Genomic DNA, 19,248 nt, shown 5'->3' with positions numbered 1-19,248 from the left:
TAACTATAAGCTGGACTGAGTTCGGTGCCAACTGGGGGGGCAAAGATCATAATAGTCGAGCAAATTTTGGATGAACTCTGGAATCAAAAATCGAAGATCCGTCCGAAGGTCTTCGACATAAAAGGTCACCTGGCCTAGAGGAAGAGAGTTTACCCGATCATCGACGTCAGGTGCAAAGAGTTGATACTGCTCTGGGATACGATACTGCTCCCGGAGCCATTCAACATTGGGTTCAGATAGTGAAAAAATCTTCACTTTCGAACCCGATGGAGAGTCATCGATCGGATTCTCTGACCGACTATCCGGAGAAGAAGAAGCCCTAGCCATGGGAAAAGAAGACTAGAGAGAACTAAAAAAGGAGATGGACCTTAGAAGGAAGGACAAAAATACTTAACCTGAAAGCTAAAAATAAAAAGATGGAGAAAGAACCCGAAATCTTCTGGTGCTGGGGCGACCTTCCGGCAGAGTTTCTGTAGCAGAGGATGAAGATAAAATGTAAAGTAAAAGTTTGGCTGAAAGTGACTTTATATATATAGGATCCTCAATGGTCAGAATGGAAGCGATCAAATCAGAGTCTCATCAGATGACGGCATGTGACAACATCCGGACTGATCATTGGTCGGACGGTTCGACGCACCTGCTCCTGATCTTGCCACCTCACCGTCATTCGCATGAACAGCTTCGATCCAATGACATTCGGACATATGACCAAAATTACTAGTCAGAATCGTATCATTCGGTATCGAATTATCTTCTTAAATGATGTTCGATACTAAATTCAATACTAAATTGTCATATCGATATGACAGTTCAATAATGATTTTACAGTCACTGAAACGATAAAACAGTCGAAGAACTCTCGACTAGCAGTCAAGTCGGGGCTCGAGGCAGCACATAACGACTCTTTTCATCCAATATGATAGACCACGTGATAATATACACGTCAGACCACTTTGGACGTGGAAGTGGGGGCAACTGTTGGGATAAATCAACCAATCCCTGACTTCGACTTTACATCGACTGCATAAATATGTTATACCGACTCATCGACTCACAATCGACTGATCGACCTATAGTCGCTATTATCAACCATCTGCTAACAACTTGGTTAACTCCTGACAGAAGACTATCGACATATCAGAGTTACCAGTCGATGCACATTTGGATCTTCTATTGACTTATCAGTATTATCGACGTACAGTCGGTCTGTCTGCTCAACGTATCCTAACCATTATGAATGATTATTGACTATATGTTATGGCTATTAATGAAAATAAATAACCCATTAACTTCATGATTATGGTCCAATAATTTAGCATCATAAAAAATGAGACCACGTGCTCGACGTTATATCAGAGTCATGTATAAAAGAGGAGATAAACGAGCAGCATAGATAAAATAATTCTGGGCCAAGACTCTGCCACTCTCAATATTCTTATTAGCTGTTCACCAACTTTCTCTCTAACTTAAGTATCGGAGGGCCTCCGTCAGACACAACTCTGGTCTGTGAGGACTTTGTCTTGTAGGTGCTCTTCATCGGTGATAGGCGACAAGAAGTTGGCCGTAACAAGAACCAAAAAAAATAAAAAAGAAAAAAAGAGAGAACTTTTACTTTTATTATGTTTCATCTTTTTAAATTTTTTTTGAGAGATTCAAGTTGAGTGGATGAAAAAATTTTTCTCCTTCCTGATTGGATTAATTCTATATCAGAGCGTCGGTCCTCTACATCTTTGAGGGGCTTTAATTTATGGTTCAAACATGGGGTAATATAAGTAATCAGGAGAAAAGTATTCATTCTTGAAGCATATTGAAGGACAAAGGCAAATATGACTGCTAGTTCTATCTCGATAGATGATGAGATGAAACTATATCTCACACAATTAGAAGAGAAGATTATCTAACTCACTGAAGTTGTGCCTCAATTTACAACACCTTCAATACAAGCATCAACAACTCCTATTGCAAAGTTGTCTCCTACATTTGGAGATGAAGATCCTCCATCTAGTGAGGATGAATTACCTAGAGGTATATAAAATCTTCTCTTCAATCGTTTAAAGTTGAAGTTTGAATCGAGATCCCTGTATACGAAGGGACAATTGATATAGAAAAGCTAAATAATTGACTAGACCAATTAGAGATCTATCTTACTATCTATTTATATTCTAGTATTTAGAAGGTAGCTTTTGCTTGTCTTAAGCCTTTTAGCCATGCTATTATATGGTGAAATTTGTACATCAGAAATATTGGCATTTCTAATTAGACGTGAAGTAAATTCAAGGATATAATCAAAAAGTAATTTTTTTTAATCAGTCATAAAGAGGATCAATGGATCAAGTGGCAGTACCTACGATAGGAGTATTATCAATATATTCAGAACTATACCACCAAATTCCACAAACAAGCAATCTCTCTTAGGATCTCCATTGATGATTATACAATTCTCATGAACTATATCAAAGTTCTTTATGAGAACATCCGAAAGGAGCTAAAGCTCTTTACAAATGAAGATATTAGCGAAGCTAGCGTGAAAGCATAAAGCTTGAGGAGAAGAATCGGCCCTAAGAAGATAAAAAGGATAAAAAGTACTTCAATATGACTTAAAAAATTATTATGATCACTACAACCTTTGAGGACATACTGTAGAGAAGTGTTGGAAGCTTCATCCTAAATTGAAACTGAAGTGGAAGAAGTCGAAGAATGATGATTTCGAGAAGAAAGGAAAGGTGGTTTTTAATGCTATAGTGGTTGAGGAGCTGTCCGAACTCAGACAATAGACTCCAAATTGAGCTTGAAGGTGAGGAAATCTAAGACAGTAATTGAGACAGATTTAGAGACGCGAGAGAAACTCTTCCTCTTGAAGATCCAAGTCACCAGAGCATCAATGAGGTTATTATAGAACTTGAAAACTAGAAGAACCTCTTCTTTGAAAATTTGGTTCAAAAGTTAGGGTTGCAGACAAAGCCTCATCCATATTCTTACCTTTTTGGTTGGATTTAGAAGAATGTCGAGTTGAAGATTACTATGCAATGTATCTTCAAGTTCACCATCACTGACAGGTATGTTGACGAGGTAACTTATAAAATGGATCCTTTAGATATTCACTAGGTTATCCTTGGGAGCTCATACTTGTGAGATCGAGACGTAGTCTTTCATAGGTGATAGAGAAAGTATTTTCTCATAAAAGACAGGAAAGAGTTCCTAAACAATCTCTTCAAAATATAAGGATTCATAGATCTTATGATTATTGCCTAGGCAAAACGATTTGTTAATACATATAGCAAGTTCGTACTGAGGGTACGAGAAGCCGATACTATTCATGAGTAACCAAGTTCTTATTCTTTAGTTCCATCGATCGATCGATAGAAATCAAAATCGAGACCAAGCAAGAGTCCCTGTAGTCATCATCAATGAGGAAGGATGGCAAGGAACATCATACCATGAAGTCCAGATGCAGGAGCAAATCAAGTGGTTTGCTAAGACTCGAGAGTAAAGAAGAGCAAGGCTAGAAATCATTTTTGAGCAAAGTCAGGTGGTTCCATAAGATAGAAAAGCAGATATTTTTTCACTTTCAATTCTGATTTAGCAAAAATTAAATCTCTTAAATAGGGGAAATCCTGATCCAAGAGGATTATCAAACTTGATATAGACTATTTTAGCGACTACAAATAATGCTAGATGAAATCTAAGAGCGAGATCCATCAAATTGAAAAGTCGAGTCACAAACCAAATTTTCAAAGATCATAACTTGATCGTATGATATTTAATTTTAATAATCTTTTTTTTGTTTATCCAAAAAAAGTTTGATAATTTTTAGAAATCTACAATACGATGCTATCTTATAATAAGAGTGATGCCTCTAGCAATGGATTCCAAATTCCTTCGGTTGAGGCTCGAAATAGGTTAGTCAAATTGAATTTTTTTTTTCAAATAAGATTTTGATTAAGTGTAACTTCCAATCTTAGAAGAATCTGATGGAACAACAGAAAGTAGAATTGATGTCGAAGTCAAAAGCTACCTCCGAAAGAGTTTTAGTTTTTTTTTAGATCATTTCTATTGAACAATCTATTTTTGGTAAAAAAAGTCTCATTAGAATTGGGAAGTTTAACCTAATCCGTATTGTTTAAGGGCGGAAGTTTATATAAAAGTTAGAAAGAAAATTCGATTTGAATTATATAAGAGCAGATCTCACTATTATAAATAGAAGATATGTATCTCTTTTTATATAGGATGGAGAATCAAAAAATAGAAACCAGTGAGATTTAAATCATACTTTCAGATTACCATGACCCACCATGTGACACGTGATTTTTTTTAGATAATACAAACAGAAGGAGACAAACAAGGTAAAGAGGATCAAAACAAAATTAGGCCCAAGCCCACCAAGTCCAAGTTTACAAGTATTGCTGAGTTTCTGACAAATCTTACAATTGTTTTTTTTTTTTTTTGGTAAGAAACAAATCTTACAATTGTTACTACGTAGGCTTTGTCTAGCCGTTTATGTAGAACACGTGTAGGCAAGGTATCCACGCCGAACATCAAGTACAAGCACCAAATAATAATACAAAAAGAAGAAAAAATTCGAGAGAAAAAATTTTTAATTGTGAATTAAAATTTTAGAGATAGTCTCGACTCGATGCTACAAAGGATGCCTGACAGAAGGTGCCTTGCGTACTCATTTTTCTCTCTCCACAACAATTTTGGACTGGGCTCTACAAGTTCTTAGTCTCAAAAACAATCAAACTAAAAGAATGTGCAGATTTTTTTTTACTAATAAATAATGAAAAGAAATATGCAAATGGGATATGATGATAGAGTGATCTATGATGAAAATATAGATAGATGAGATCAAAAAAAAAAAAAAAAAAAAAAAAAAAAAAAAAAAAAAAAAAAATATATATATATATATATATATATATATATAATATATATATATAATATATATATATATATATATATAGCCAATAGATATATTGATATCGTAGTGTATTGAGCACCACAAAACAATATCAACAATAGTCGAGAGATATTAGTAGGAAATATATTGATATTGTATGTCTGGATTTCTGTCCCCTCTTTCGTTTTCAATTGAGCAACAAATATATAAATATTGCCAATGAATATATTGATATCGTAGTGTATTGAACGCCACAAAACAATAGCAACAATTGCCGAGAGATATTGGTCGAAGATATATTGATGTTGTATGTCTGGATTTCTGTCCCCTCTTTCGTTTTCAATTGAGCAACAAATGGAACATTGGATATGCTATACGGACAGCTTAACGTGGGCGGCAAGTGGCCGGCAATTGTTGAACCACCCTTTCGAACATCACTGGTTTTACAACTAACATCGTGTCCTGAATCTTCTCATTTTTCTGATGATAAATCTTCCCCATGCTTTGACGACTAACACTGCCAAGCAAAGAGTGGGCTACTTTCCCATGGCTGTGGCGTTGGATTAATGCTATCATGCAGCCTAATCCTTGGACTCAATTAACTAGTCATCAATAAACAACAGTTTCTTTGCGCACTTCGTTTCGCAAAGAATAGCATACACATTGACGATTCTATGCACCTTATTAGTTTGTTCTATATATTGTTTCAGACTCTAGCTGGTCGCCAACCATCAAAATATGCGGATCTTTCGGTAAGATCGAGTGGTCATGCATCATGGATGAGGATTGTATTTTGTCCGAGAATAAATCATTTTCAAGGAGCTCCAAATATAGAACGATGAAATTGTAGAACCACAAGCAATCCGTGATAGATCGATTGTGCCGGTTCAAAATCCAAAACAAATATCAAAGAAAAACTAGTAATATGGAAATGGCACCGGAAGAAAAAATTTAGTGGAGTGAAATAATATTTTATTTAAAACTTGATCGATAAGACCTAACTTTGAACTTCACACGAACTTGACGCTCATGGTCAGATATCGATCTTGCATAATTAAACCAATCGGTGATTGAATGAAATGGACGAGATTCAGCTCAACAATAATTAGCCGACACTCAAACTGGGTGCTCAATCCTAGATGCAAAGCCAACGTCTCACGGCAAATTTGGTCAAGTTGGATCTGTACCCAACCTCATGCACTGGTATCCCAAAGTGAGATAGAGAGGGACCAGCTGCCTGCATCATGTAGCTTAGTACTAATGGGCCACACTAAAAGAAAACCAATGAGGTCTGCCCTAATAAAATCTGAGGAAAGAGGGGCAACTTTTCCACTGTTGTCATAACTAGCAATAATAATCATGAAAAAGCTAAAATCTTCTTAGCACTGGATTTCAATCTTTATATCAGCTTTGTCTTTAGCCACTCAACTTGATTATTACTTCATTGTGATTTATACTTGGTCAAAGTCTCCTCCAAATAGGAAACTTTTACCATAAACAATCCATTTGAAGACCCAAATATTGTCGCATGACCCCGATCGTTGTGTACGATTGAACCCTTTAGAGATCAATGTAATTGTTGGAAATTTTCCATCAACAAAAACTATTGCAGCGATGTCTGAATTGGGCGTCATTGCCACTGCCATCATCCCACAGTATGTGAATAAAGAAAGGTAAAGAACATGAAGGATATGTGCCGCACCAACGTGGCGGCTGTTGAATCAAAATTATCATGCTGTACACAAGTTTTAATCAAAGAAAAAAAAAAAACAACCCATGCTACCCACAGGTAAAGTTGAGGAATGTAAATCCACGTGGGGGAGAACCTTTCTCCCTCAGTTACTTCAAAAAAAAAAAAAAAAGGCGAGGAATGATTTGTGCAGGAAAAGAGAAGAATTCGTTAAATATAGTAGTGCTGGTCTTCAACTGTTATTGAGGATCCAGTACACAATAACCAGAAAAATCTTTCGCCCGTCGAAACACGACAGCCCTCCGAGATAAAGTCTTTTAAAATGTGATACGTTTACCTGCGCAAATGCGTATGGTGAAGCAGAATACATCCCGGCAGCTTCCTCGCCATGGAGTAATGTCCGTTCAACATCCAAAATAGCTTAGGTTGCACAGCTTGAGAATTAATTCTGTGCTCCAGTAAACATGCATGACTGCAGAATATATTCATCCCATCGAGTTGAGGAGATCCTGCTTCGTGCTCCTGCAAATTTTACCGTCATGTAGTGGTGCTTTTCTCATTACCAAATTAACATCGTAAGTTTGACCTGAAGACTAGAGTTACATCAAAGTGGTTCCAGTAAAGATCCATCATCAATACGCTTTAGAGTCAAGTCTCCAGAATCTATGACTGTTCTAAGGAATAACCATATGGCATTGTATGATGGATTGCGCCAATATGACTGGTACTGCATTCAGAATCCAACGATGCATGGAAAAAGCAAGCACCCTACCAGTATCGCTCACACAGGATTAGAGATCTCTGACCAGATTAATTTGCTGCCCTATTAAAAACCTTGCGGCTTGATGGATCTTGTCTTCAATGGGACTTGCATATTTTCCCAGGTGATCGTTTATCAATCGCTGACCATAGCATGTAATTAGCTGGCTTGGATGGAAGCACTCATTATTATTCGGGTGACAGGAACGATTGATGGAGCATAGCATAATGAATACTGTGCTGAAATATATGCAAGTTTTCTACTTCTGAAAACAAGTTCTGCGCACGCTGAAAAGTTTATATATCTAATTGCAGAGAGCCTAGAGAAGATTCATATGAATGACTAGTTTGCAATCACGCAGATGTTTATTTTAACAAAATCCAAATGCCTTCAGGCATGCATCCTTTAGCCACCCTTTTTTTTTTTTTTTTACTTTTTTTAAATGTGAATAGGAGGTAGCAGGTCACTAGCCCCAATTTATTAGATGATAACAGAATTTACATGCTCAGAAGGAAGAAACAGGGCAAGAGAACTGGGGACCAGAAGGCCCACTTGTACAACCGAACCAGAAAACAATAATCACCCAGGATCTAGGGAAAAGACAGATTACAAGAGAAGTATCTTTTAAAACAAAGAAGAATCAACTCATGTGCACTAGGATCGGTGCACTTGGGGACAATAGATTTCAACCTCTTCCACACTGTCTTGATGTTGGTTCTGAAACTTTTGAGAACCTAATTGTCCCCAGCAACTGAAAGAGTGTTGTATCTTCTGCAAAACTGCTGTTTTTTGCTTATAAAGGTTTGGGCGTTTCTTTCTCTCCGAACTTCCCAACACACCGCTGCAAACAGCTATTGACTCACCTTTGCTATCTTTCCTTCATTTCCGCTCCTCCAAACTGTCCAGAGATAGTGAAATGATGTAGGCCTCCCTTTTAAGACCAGTTGCGTTTTAATGGTGCTCCAGAAACTCTTGGCAAATGTGCATCTAAAGAAGAGATGATTGGTAGATCCAACAGTAGCTGCACAAAGCTTACATCCAGCTCCAACATTCCAACCTTTCCTATTCAACAGTTCAGCGGGTTGCAGTCTGCTCTTGGATGTCAACCATAAAAACACTTTGACCTTTTCCGGGCATGAAGTCGTCCATATGGCACGATGATATGGGCACCTTAACCCCCCACAGCTGAGGAACCTGTAAATGGAGTTAACAGAGAATACACCATTTTGGGCAAGTTTCCACTCATTGGTTTGTGATGCAGGTATTTTTTTTTTTTTTTTTTTCTCTCACAAGAAAATTTACTATAACTCCAATAGATACTCATGCAACTTTCATCGTTTATAAATAGGTAAAATGGTGGGGATATAGAAAGTAATACGAAAAATCTGGAGTTTTATTCCTTGCTGTTTCAAGAAGAGTAGGCCATTATTTTGAAATTGGCTATTGGTTTAAATGTTGCAGTTTGCTCGACAAGACAGGTAGAATGCTTGATTCTTTATAAAGTACACATGTATATATGTGAAGAAAGTGCTTTTATTGGTTTGTGGTATACATGTGCTCTGCTGTATCCTAGAGCTAGGATTCTTGAGAGTCATGGTCAAAAGCAACCGGCTTGTGATAAGATATTGTTGGCTCATGCACATGAAAATTAAGAATTTTAATGGTTATCAACCGTTGAATGTTTACATAGGTGTTATGGTAGAATGTTATCTTGCATGTTCGAATGATTTCTTCCTTCCTTTCTTTGGTTGCTTCTTGTTGATGGTGTATTTCGTCTGAGATTCATTTATGTTGATCACTAGTCATTCTAGGTCCCCAGTGCTTATTATTTTTTTTGCTCACAAAAAATCATTCTACGCTACATATTTGGATCATATTAATCCTACAATTTTTATGTTACCTTTTCGTTTAAATTTCTTACACTATATTCCTTTCGGTTCGCTCTTCGTCTTCTCTTCATGTTCTATGACCCAGTATTCATACATGATGGTTCTTCACGACTTCAATGAGCTAGCTTCACCAAAATATCCATCGCATAGCAGAAGACATTAATTCATCTTTGTGGCTTTTGAGACCCACCGCCTTTGGGACATGGGCGCTAACGTGATGATTCCTTTTCCCCACATCCTTTTATCATTTCAAGATATTTGTCCTCAAGATTTAACGATCTCCATCCCCATCTTTGGAGCTTGTGTTTGGGGTCCTCTCCTATCGACATTTCCTTTTTGCACAGTCAGCATAATCATCACGTTCAAATAGAATTGGGTGGTTGCCATTAGATTTTCTTTAATTTTACATTCTGATCAGAGTATTGCTGAGGTGTCCACTTTTTGCATTTATTCAGAAGTTGTCTCATCTTTTGCTATAGAAACACATCCGAAGTAAGTAGTTTTTGGAATTCCAAAAGATCATCTTCCATTCTCATTTTTAGCATGTACAAACAGCTGCAAACACATTTAGAGAAAGTCTCGACGTCTTTTAAATTTCACAATAATTGTTGAAAAAAACATGTGGCACAACTAAAAAAAAAAAAAAAAAATCACCGACTCCCAAAAATCACAATAATTATTTCACAATAATTTCAAAATCACTGACTCCAAAACATCATGGTCCATCGTAGGGAACTTCGATCATCTCCTTTGGAAGTTGAGCATTTTTATTGAGAAACCGAATAGGAAAGCAAATAGCACAGGGAATGCGACAACGACCGCTGCTACCACTCCCAAAAAGTCGTGCCGGAACCCAAAGTAACTCCTGACGAAATCAGCCACTTCCACGCCGGTGTCAAGTTGATGATGTACATCTCCAAACTGGGAAGCGACCAAACCATAAAGGGTCCACGAAACAGGGCATGCCCAATAATACCATCTCCACCAAACAGGAATTCTCTGCAAGATGAAGCAGCGACTTTAGTGGATATATACTTTTATAAAACACCTAACAAGAATCGACATCTCAGAGTCGGAACTTACAGGTCGTGGAATGATAAATCCAGAGAAAAGATTCCATATCGCATAGAAGGCAGAGGAAACTATTGAAGCAATGTTGTGGTTGGGGGTCAAGCCTACCGCCATCATTCCATAAAATGTGAAGTAAAGCAATGTGAAGTACATGAAGAACATGTACCAGAAGAATTTAGCTGCCGTCCATTCAAACGCAATCATTGCATATACTATTACACCATAAATCAAAGACTGGATCAAGATGTATGGAATTTCGATTGCAACCTGCACGTCGCAAACGGTGGTTAGAGTCAAGGAGAAGGTAAGCGGCACCAGGTATATATGAGCCAGCTTTTACGACACATCCGAAAAAAGTTCCTTTTTTTTTTTTTTTAACTTCAATTCCGAAAGCTCAGAAAGAGGATAGGCAAGGTGAAATAAAAAAAGTAAGTACCTGTCCAAATGCATATGGCAAGGCTGAATACATTCCAGCTGCTCTTTCTCTATAAAATACAGTTCGTTCGATAGCCACGACTGGCTGAACGGACGAAGCATTCTGCACCCCAAGGAAGAGAACGGCAGCATACATGGAACCCATTGCATTAAACAAATCCTGCTGACTATTCCTGCAATACAAAATAGTATAGGCACGCTGAGATCATTCCGGATCCAAAATAGAGTCAGAAAAGCCTGATGGGGGCGCACTCGACATCTACCTTTTAGTGCCAAGGTCCCAGAAAATAGTCCCAAACAACAAGGCTATGATTGTTGTGAAGAAGAACCTCACTGCAGTGTATGGAGGATTCCTCCAATATGATAGGTTCTGTTTCCATAGGTTAGCCATACATTGTGTGAAGAAGTTTTGCGAATACTGACTTGGGAAGTAAAGATCACTTGAACCAGGAGGTGGTGTACTTAATTCCTTTATCAAATTCTTGTTCCTCCTGAAATGGATTATGCAGATATAAGCAAAGACATGCTAGCTATATGGATTAGGAAAAAGGATTGAAGTAAAAGTTACTCACCGATACAGTTCAGAATTTTTGTATGCTTCGCTGAAGTTAACCCCTAGTATCTCTTCTTGGGCCAACGTCGTCACTTCCAGCATCCATGTGGCAGGATTATAACCATCTTTTATCTTACTGACACCTTCAATTCCCTTGAGAAAATAAACCAAAAGATATTGTTAGTTGATCTGTTGTGCTGAATCTTGCAAGGAACTAAAACGTTTTTTTATGTCTCACCTCAAAATAACTAATAAGATGGCAAGAATGGCGCCCCAGTGGACCTACATATATCTCTTCTCCTCCTCGCTTCATCAGGAAGAGCTGCAATCAAATATAAAATATATCACAGTTGTGCCTCCTTGTACTTCAGTTCTTAATACATACAGACCAATTAATTCTAGCATTCCCTCACCTCATCAAAAGCTTCAAATATGTCGATGCTAGGCTGGTGAATGGTGCACACGACTGTCCTCCCAGTGTCCACAGTGTTCCTTACAGTCCTCATAACAATTGCAGCAGCCCGTGCATCGAGTCCGGAGGTTGGTTCATCCATGAATATTATCGAGGGGTTTGCAACAAGCTCCACAGCAATCGTCAGCCTCTTTCTCTGCTCGGTCGATAGCCCATTCACTCCAGGTAATCCAACCAGTGCATCCCTCAATGATGTCAGCTCTACAAGCTCCATGACCTCTTCAATGAACATCTGTGATCAATAGTTTCACCAGTCACTCTATGCATTAATGAACTCAAAAGGAATGCAAGGATTAGGCTGTCATTTAATTAACCAACCTTTCTTGTTGCAGAGTCAACCTCAGAAGGCAATCGAAGCCATGCAGAGTATACAAGAGACTCGTAGACTGTCACGTGCGGAGAGTGGATATCATTTTGTTCACAATATCCTGATACTCGAGCAAAAGTTTCTTGCTTCTTTGGGTAGCCAGATATGGTGATGTTTCCCTCTATATATCCACCTGTTTTTCTCCCAGCCAATACGTCCATCAATGTCGTCTTACCCGCTCCACTAACGCCCATTAGAGCTGTTAGCACTCCTGGCCTGAAAGACCCACTCACCCCCTTAAGGAGTTCCAATCGATCTTCTGTTACACCTTGTGCTTTCATTTCCTAAAAGTTCACCAAAAATTTTCAATCTTTTTGCAAGGATTTAGGTATGTCACTTTGATTAGTTTTACAAAGGTCTAGTACTGCTTATCATTTTTTTTTTTTTTTTTTTTGAGTGAACAGTGGAAATCCACTACAAATTTCACTAAGCTAATGAAATAAGAAATGGAGGTGGTTTGCTCCAAAATAATTTTTCTTTTTTTAAAAAAAGAGAGGATATATTGTCGTGATATTACCTGTGGCATGTCCACGGAGTATCTTATATCATCAAAGGTAATGGAAAGTGGTACAAATGGAAGGACCATTCCCTTCTTGTTCTGATTTGAATTAACCACTTCATTTGTGGAATTTGATGAGGTATTGCTCCTTCTCATCTCATCAGCACCATCTGCATACATGAAAATGACAATGAGATGAAATCTGTTGAGAGGAAGTTAATTAGCTTACGTTAAACATATTGACTAGACTTACTTCCGGATGCGAAATGATCTACAGAGTTCCTCCCTCTGGATGATGATTCTAATGCTTCCCCAGTTAAATTTGCATGTTTTTCCTTTAATGTCTCTTCCGATATAGCTGGCTGAGCTTTCCCAAATGCTGCAAACATTAGGCAATGTTCAGAGTAGAGTTCTCAATCTTAGATTTTTAAGCCATAATTTGTTAGATTTTGCATTTTTCCCACGAGATGTTATCATAAGATCTGGACTCACGCTTGAGATAGGTGAGAGCCACGGTGAAAAGAGCATTGAATAGCAATACGTATCCAATCAAGGCGCCAAAACCAATCCAGTACCATTTTGCCTCGGGAAAGACACCACGAGACTTTAAGACAAGCACTCCTAGTGTCTCATTCGATCCAAGAGACTGCAAAACAATATCGAGCACAGATATCAGCTATTCCTTCCTCAAATAATGCAATTTCTTGTAATATGAAGGCGATGCCCTTACATGGCTCCAACTTTTTCCTAGAAATTCATTTGTTGAGATTGCATTCTGTGCGTACATCAAGGGTGAGATCCAGTAACCCCATATCCACCATTTCTTCACATCCTCTGTCGAGAGAATAGAGATAGATATAGTCAACAAACTATCATTGCAGGCAGCTGAGACAGGAATGATATCTCTAACAGCTTGTAGTATGGCATCTAATATATAGAAGAAAGCAAGGCATAGGTGCATACCTCTCGACAGGATGAACCCACCCAGAACCAAAAGAATAAGCAGCGCAAAGGATCCAAAGGTATTTGCAACGATCATGTTCCTACCCAGTGCAGCAATGAACCGGAAGAGTGCTGATGCCATCTGATTGATTGCTAAGAGTAGCAGATACTGCTTAAATAGCCTGTTAAGGAGAAAAAGTACAACATTATTTTGAAGATCATAGAACAGAAAGATTCAGCTACAATGACCCAGCAACCTGAGACAGCATCAAAGTCAACCATCTTACCTTCCTACGTTTGGATCAAATCCAATAACATAGTAAGTTGTGAACACCCAAACTCCAACTTCTGCAAATGAAATTGGAATCTTTAAAATCCATGTTGGAATTGTATATGACCATGCCGGATAAAAGAGCAAATCTCTTTGTTTGAAGAAGACAGGAAGCTTCAGAATGGTCATCGCAAGCTCTGAGAACCCATTAAACATGATTGTGACTATTCCGAAGAAAAGTGCCCCCATATAAATTCCCCCATCAGTTACAGAGTCACGGTGCATGTTGGTGCGTAGGAAGATTGTCATTGTGATGAGAGCCATGATTATGAGCTGAAATTTGAAAATTACAAGATTTTAATTGCTGAGTTTGAGCGTATCACTTCATTATTTTTGTGGATATGACTCACCTGAGTTGCCTTGAAGATATACACAAATGAATTTCGCTTCATCAGTAATAGTTCTCTTGCAAGGTTAGCTTTCAAAAGCTCCTCCTTGCTGACACCATAATTTGAGGTTGTCAGGGCAGCTGGGTGGTTCTTGCTCTTGTCATAGGGGATGGAAAGTTCATTTCCTATATCCTGCCCAACATGGAAAGACTGAAAGGCCTCTGCAAATTCCTTGACAGGCACATACCGGTAATTTTCATGGTGGCGTGCCCAATACTGCTGCTGATCTTTCCTCGAGGTCACCTTTGAGATTTAAACCAGAAAAAAGAGATTCGGCATACTATCTTCGTGATGATGAAATAAGAGTCCAACGGTATGAAATAAAGAAGTTTGTGGCTGAACAAGTGGTTGACTGAAATCATTTTTGTAGTTAACTTACCTCCTGTAAGAAGTCTGCAACACCCTTCCTTTCTGGGCATTTGAAGCCCATTGACTCGAAGAACTCGAGCACATGTTCACGAGGACCTTGATACACAACTTGTCCATCGGAGAGAAGAATGATGTCATCGAAGAGGTCATATGTCTCCGGAGCAGGCTGGAGCAAGGAAATAACAGCTGTTCCGCCAAGAATATGAATGGACTGCCTAAGTGAATTAACTATCTGGAATGTTGTGGAGCTGTCTAGACCGGTTGATATCTCATCCATGAACAGAGCTTTTGCAGGTCCGACAAGCATCTCACCTATAGCATGCAAAATCAAACACCCAGAAGCCAGGCCCGGTAAATATGTGGATACAAGATAGGAACAAGTATAAAGCCTTGCTCAGAAGAATTTTAATCTTAGATGTTCATCTTATCGGTTGCTCTACCTGTTGTGACACGCTTCCTTTGGCCACCAGAGATACCTCTCAGCATTTCATCTCCTACCATAGTGTCGGCACAGATTTCCAATCCTAAGACCTACCATAATTTAAAGAAGCAAATGAAGAAATAATGAGTCTTGAGCATCTGAAATATTCAGTTCATCCTATAATGCAATTTGCAGCATGTACCTTTAATATATAGTCTGTGACCACACTGCTTTTTTGTCCATCCATTGCAGCTGCCTGCATGAGTGAAATTCAGGGAAATTTCATTACCGACCTCCACTTTGTTCCATTTACTTCCAATTCAGATAGAAGATTATATTGGTGCTTGCCATGATTGAGATTTCAAAAGAGGATTCTAATTGAAAATATGAATCTCACCTTCATGAAGACATCAATATCAGGATCGGGCTTGATATTTGCTGCCTTCTCCCTTCTCGATAACTCAGTTAACATTTCTGTATAGTTTCGACAAAGATGATTCATTTGCATTCATTGAAAATTTGCAAAGATGTACAACTAATACCGTATTATAGTTTTGATCTTTCCTCTGAACTTACCATAACGAGATCCTACTCCTTGGCACCTTGCAGAGAAAGCTAAGGTTTCACGAACTGTCATCTCCCCTATGTGAAGATCATGTTGACTGATGTAGGCAGCTGTTCTTTGAGGAACAAACTCCTCCATTCCATGACCGTTGTAAGTCACCCTCCCTGAAACCTGTTTATTTTTGTACATGTAAAAGCAAAATTACTCCTTTATATTAGTTTGGCCTATTAAAGAGGAGGGTGGGGGTCTTATTTTGAAAGTAAGATAGATTCAAAATGGATAATCTTGACCTTCAGATCCGAGTCCAGCTTTCCAGCCAAGGCCAACAACAATGTGGTCTTTCCTGAGCCTGGGGGCCCTAACAGCAAAGTCATCCTGAAATTAAGAAGAATAGGAATGATAATGCATCAGATAGAAATGCTGCAATTGATCATTAGAGAGGAGGGGGAAAAAAACTAGAGTAATTCAACTCACTTTTTTTTTTTTCTTTTTTTTTTTTTTTTTTTTTCCTGAGGGGTTATGGATGAAGTGAAACGCTTCCCCCAACTTTATTATTGAAAGGAAATTATTTACCGGTAACGAATTACATGAGAAAGAGAAAGGAGGGGGCGGTGGTGGTGGGTTACAATAGAAGTCCGAGACTGTAGCAATTTACACCAATGGGGACAATAGAGCTGAGAGCAACCTATGGCTATCCTTTATTTTCTTGTTTGCTGAAGCGGAGGATTAGACCACCCAACTTTTATGAAGAAACAGAGGATATAAGTAGTGAGGCAGGGATAATCTACTCTCAGCAGGGCAAGTGGAGGTAAAAAGAGTTACAAACAGAGATAGAGGAAGCTAGTTCCGAACAAATAGGAGTGATGCTAGCAGAACAAAAGAAACTCTGTAGATGTTCAGTCACGAAGAGAATCAATCATAGCCCTTGCAGAAAATTAACAAGAAGGCCGGAAAGAGTCAGCAGCATTTTCATTGCCACAGAGATTAATATTTGTGGTCGTAGGAAACCAAACGATGCTTGTCAAGATTACATTATTTATTTATTTATTTGTTTATTTTGAAGTTTACTTGTCAAGATAACAATATAAAATCAGGTGATGGAACTGCAAGTTTAAAGGTGAGTGCAACCTCTGGCAATCTAAAGATTTTCCTATATATTTATGAGTTGTCCCAAAGACTGAGAGCTCTTAGTAGTTGGTGCATGCCAGCCCCTTCTCATCACCAAGTGAATCTTCAACCATCTCACTTTCATATGGAAAAAAAAAACTCTCTTACCTTTGAGGCTTGATGATTCCACTGACATCATGTAGGATTGGCAAAGATCTCTTCCTACTCGGTAATATATGGAAGTAATTGGCAGCAGACTGGTTCAGGAGGATACGAGAATCAGAAGGATGTTATGGGCATGGAGGTATTAATTGAGAAACCGAACCGCTCTTTTGACGGTATATTTGAAATTCGTGAAGTACCTCAAGTACATTAACGATGGAATTCAGGATCGTCGGCAGTCCTCTGTTGCCCACATAAGTTTCTGCTTGGATGTTGAGGTGCTCGTAACGCACTTCAATTGTGGGGAGATCTAATCCAACACTGGAAACGAAAAGCGTATTAGAAACCCGTTGTCAATGAATTCGATGTAAAACAGTAAGGCGATCAAATTCTCACCGATCAATGCGATCTCTGAGCTTCAACAAGAACCTTTCATTGTCCTCCTCTGCAACTCTGACCAGTCTCTCCAGCAATGCGTTCCTCTCTTGCAACCCGAGTTTCTGGATGTCGACTTCTTTACTCTCTCCCTCAGCTAGAGTCAATATGCCCCTCCTCACTCGATCGTAGGTCGGCAATTTCTCCAGAGCAGCCCACTTCAGAGCCTCCTCATCATCCTCATCCCGCGAAGACCGGGAAAAGATGTCATCTCCACGCCTCCATATCGAACTGCTCCGCCGCATGCTCCCGACTCTATATACATCACCGGCCTCCATGGAAGCCATCGAAAAATTAACCAGCACCGACCGATTCCTTCCAGCAGCCGGAAGAAGAGCAGAACCAAGGGAACTTAATGGCTTCCTTGTGCTTTTCTTTCAAGGCAGCAATCCCCGAAAACTCGAAGAGAACTTGGGAAAGCTATGGCCGACAGGGATTATGAGGTCTATAAGGACCTAAAGGGAGAACAAAGATTTGAGCTTGTAAGTGGACGAGAGGGGGATGGTTTATATAGATTTTGGCAAACGCGGCGGGCGAGAGAGGAGACTTCAAGATGTTGGAAATTTGAACGGTGAATAACTGTTTAAGAGTTGGGTCAGAGATTGGAGTTCTCGGTCTCCAAGCTATTTCATTTGCCTCTGACAAGTAGGTTCCCAGAATTTCGTGAACCACCATTTCCCACCTACCTCTCCTATTTGACCATAATGCCCTTCTGCCATTTTTTGGACACCCCTTGCACATGGCAGTATTTCTTGTGTGACCGTTGAGGGTCCGCCGGGAAAGAAGTTTCGTCACAAATCTTTTTTTTTTCCGAAGAAGCCGCGTGTAACATGATTTCAATAATTGTGGGGTTATTTTGGACATTATGTTAGACAATGGAGCATGCCATCGTTTTTTTTTTTAAAAAAAAAAAATAAAATGGAGCAGGCCATCTTGACCTTCTAGAAGAAGGATATTTTGGTAGCCCATGACCCAATCCGTGACGTTTGAATTCATTGCCACAATAATTTTAGGACCGAAGTCTTTTTTTTTTTTTTTCTAATAATACAAACAGGAGGAGGCAAAGCTCCTGAAAAACAGAAACCAGGTAAAAGGTTCAAAACAAAATTGGGGCTCCCGTCACCCTATCCATTACGCGTGAATTCATTGCCACAATAATTTTAAGACCAATTTTTTTTTTTATTTTTTGATAATACAAATAAGAGGAGGCAAAGCTCCTGAAAAACAAAAACAAGGTAAGAGGTCCAAAACAAAATTGGGCCTAAGCCCCCCAACTTTACACGTATTACTATACTACGCAGGTATACAGATCTTACAACTATTTTATGTAAGCATAATTCATTTAAAGATTTTGTTGCGGTCAATCCCCTCGTCGTCTGGTCGTCGGGAACGAGCACCTGCAAAAAAAAATCCACACTGACCGGAGGCGGCTCCGGCGGGAATCCTCCGACGGTCAAGTCAGAGAGGAGACTGGACAACAGTGAAATGAAGACAGAGAGCTCAATCGAGAGAGAGAAAAGAAGGAGCAAGCCTGAAAGTTTTCGGGACCCCCCAGCACTGTTGTCTTCCCCGATATATATAGTGGAGCGTGGTATGGTGCCGTCATTAATGGCGCGGACAATTGAGGAATTGTCAATTCACTGTAGGATGTTAGAGTCGTCGTAAAGATGTCAACTCGCCGTGGGGCCGTCAAATCGCTAGGATTGACCATGCCATAGGCGGGATAATGCCGCTAGGCGGTAGCGCCGCTGTCAGGACTGACAGCCTCTGCGGTAGTACGACGCCTGGAGGAGCCGTCCGACCTTGGGTCGGTGGCCAGCCGAGGGGCGCTGGGTAGAGCTTCAGACTCCTCTTGTGGTCAGTCGGATACGTCGGGGGAGTCGGGCATCGGATCCCC

At 39.3% G+C, this 19,248-nt stretch overlaps 1 protein-coding gene and 1 long non-coding RNA gene across 2 annotated transcripts; one reads left to right on the top strand and one right to left on the bottom strand.

Annotated features, from left to right (window-relative positions):
* The first annotated feature begins 7,854 nt into the window (after positions 1–7,854).
* Positions 7,855–9,029, top strand: LOC105047756 (uncharacterized). Its single transcript, XR_832503.4, has 2 exons — positions 7,855–8,605; positions 8,693–9,029. It is a non-coding gene; the product is annotated as an uncharacterized lncRNA (long non-coding RNA).
* A 697-nt stretch (positions 9,030–9,726) lies between these two features.
* LOC105047755 (ABC transporter G family member 36-like) lies at positions 9,727–17,927 on the bottom strand. Its single transcript, XM_073258814.1, has 24 exons — positions 17,313–17,927; positions 17,117–17,237; positions 16,923–17,011; positions 15,938–16,022; positions 15,659–15,818; positions 15,480–15,556; positions 15,285–15,338; positions 15,102–15,192; positions 14,672–14,973; positions 14,254–14,535; positions 13,860–14,176; positions 13,594–13,754; positions 13,361–13,464; positions 13,123–13,276; positions 12,884–13,009; positions 12,649–12,800; positions 12,083–12,415; positions 11,706–11,996; positions 11,531–11,614; positions 11,312–11,445; positions 11,003–11,230; positions 10,741–10,912; positions 10,317–10,571; positions 9,727–10,232 (listed from the first exon to the last, which is right to left on the bottom strand). The coding sequence occupies exons 1-24, from the start codon at positions 17,636–17,638 to the stop codon at positions 9,975–9,977; spliced, it is 4,356 nt and encodes a 1,451-aa protein (XP_073114915.1). The 5' UTR covers positions 17,639–17,927; the 3' UTR covers positions 9,727–9,974.
* Between the last annotated feature and the right edge of the window lie 1,321 nt (positions 17,928–19,248).

Source organism: Elaeis guineensis, chromosome 6 (genome assembly GCF_000442705.2).
Source record: "Elaeis guineensis isolate ETL-2024a chromosome 6, EG11, whole genome shotgun sequence".
Taxonomy (NCBI): Eukaryota; Viridiplantae; Streptophyta; class Magnoliopsida; order Arecales; family Arecaceae; genus Elaeis; species Elaeis guineensis.
The sequence above is the reverse complement of the archived record's forward strand: the minus strand, read 5'-3'. Positions and strand labels throughout refer to the sequence as shown.

Excerpts from the sequence above, each read along its gene's own strand:
- LOC105047755 (XM_073258814.1), bottom strand. The coding sequence starts at position 17,638 with ATGGCTTCCATGGAGGCCGGTGATGTATATAGAGTCGGGAGCATGCGG. Across the intron at positions 17,012-17,116 it reads CCATCGTTAATGTACTTGAG|TCTGCTGCCAATTACTTCCA; the intron begins GTACTTCACGAA and ends CTCCTGAACCAG. Across the intron at positions 13,755-13,859 it reads TTTGATCCAAACGTAGGAAG|GCTATTTAAGCAGTATCTGC; the intron begins GTAAGATGGTTG and ends TCTCCTTAACAG.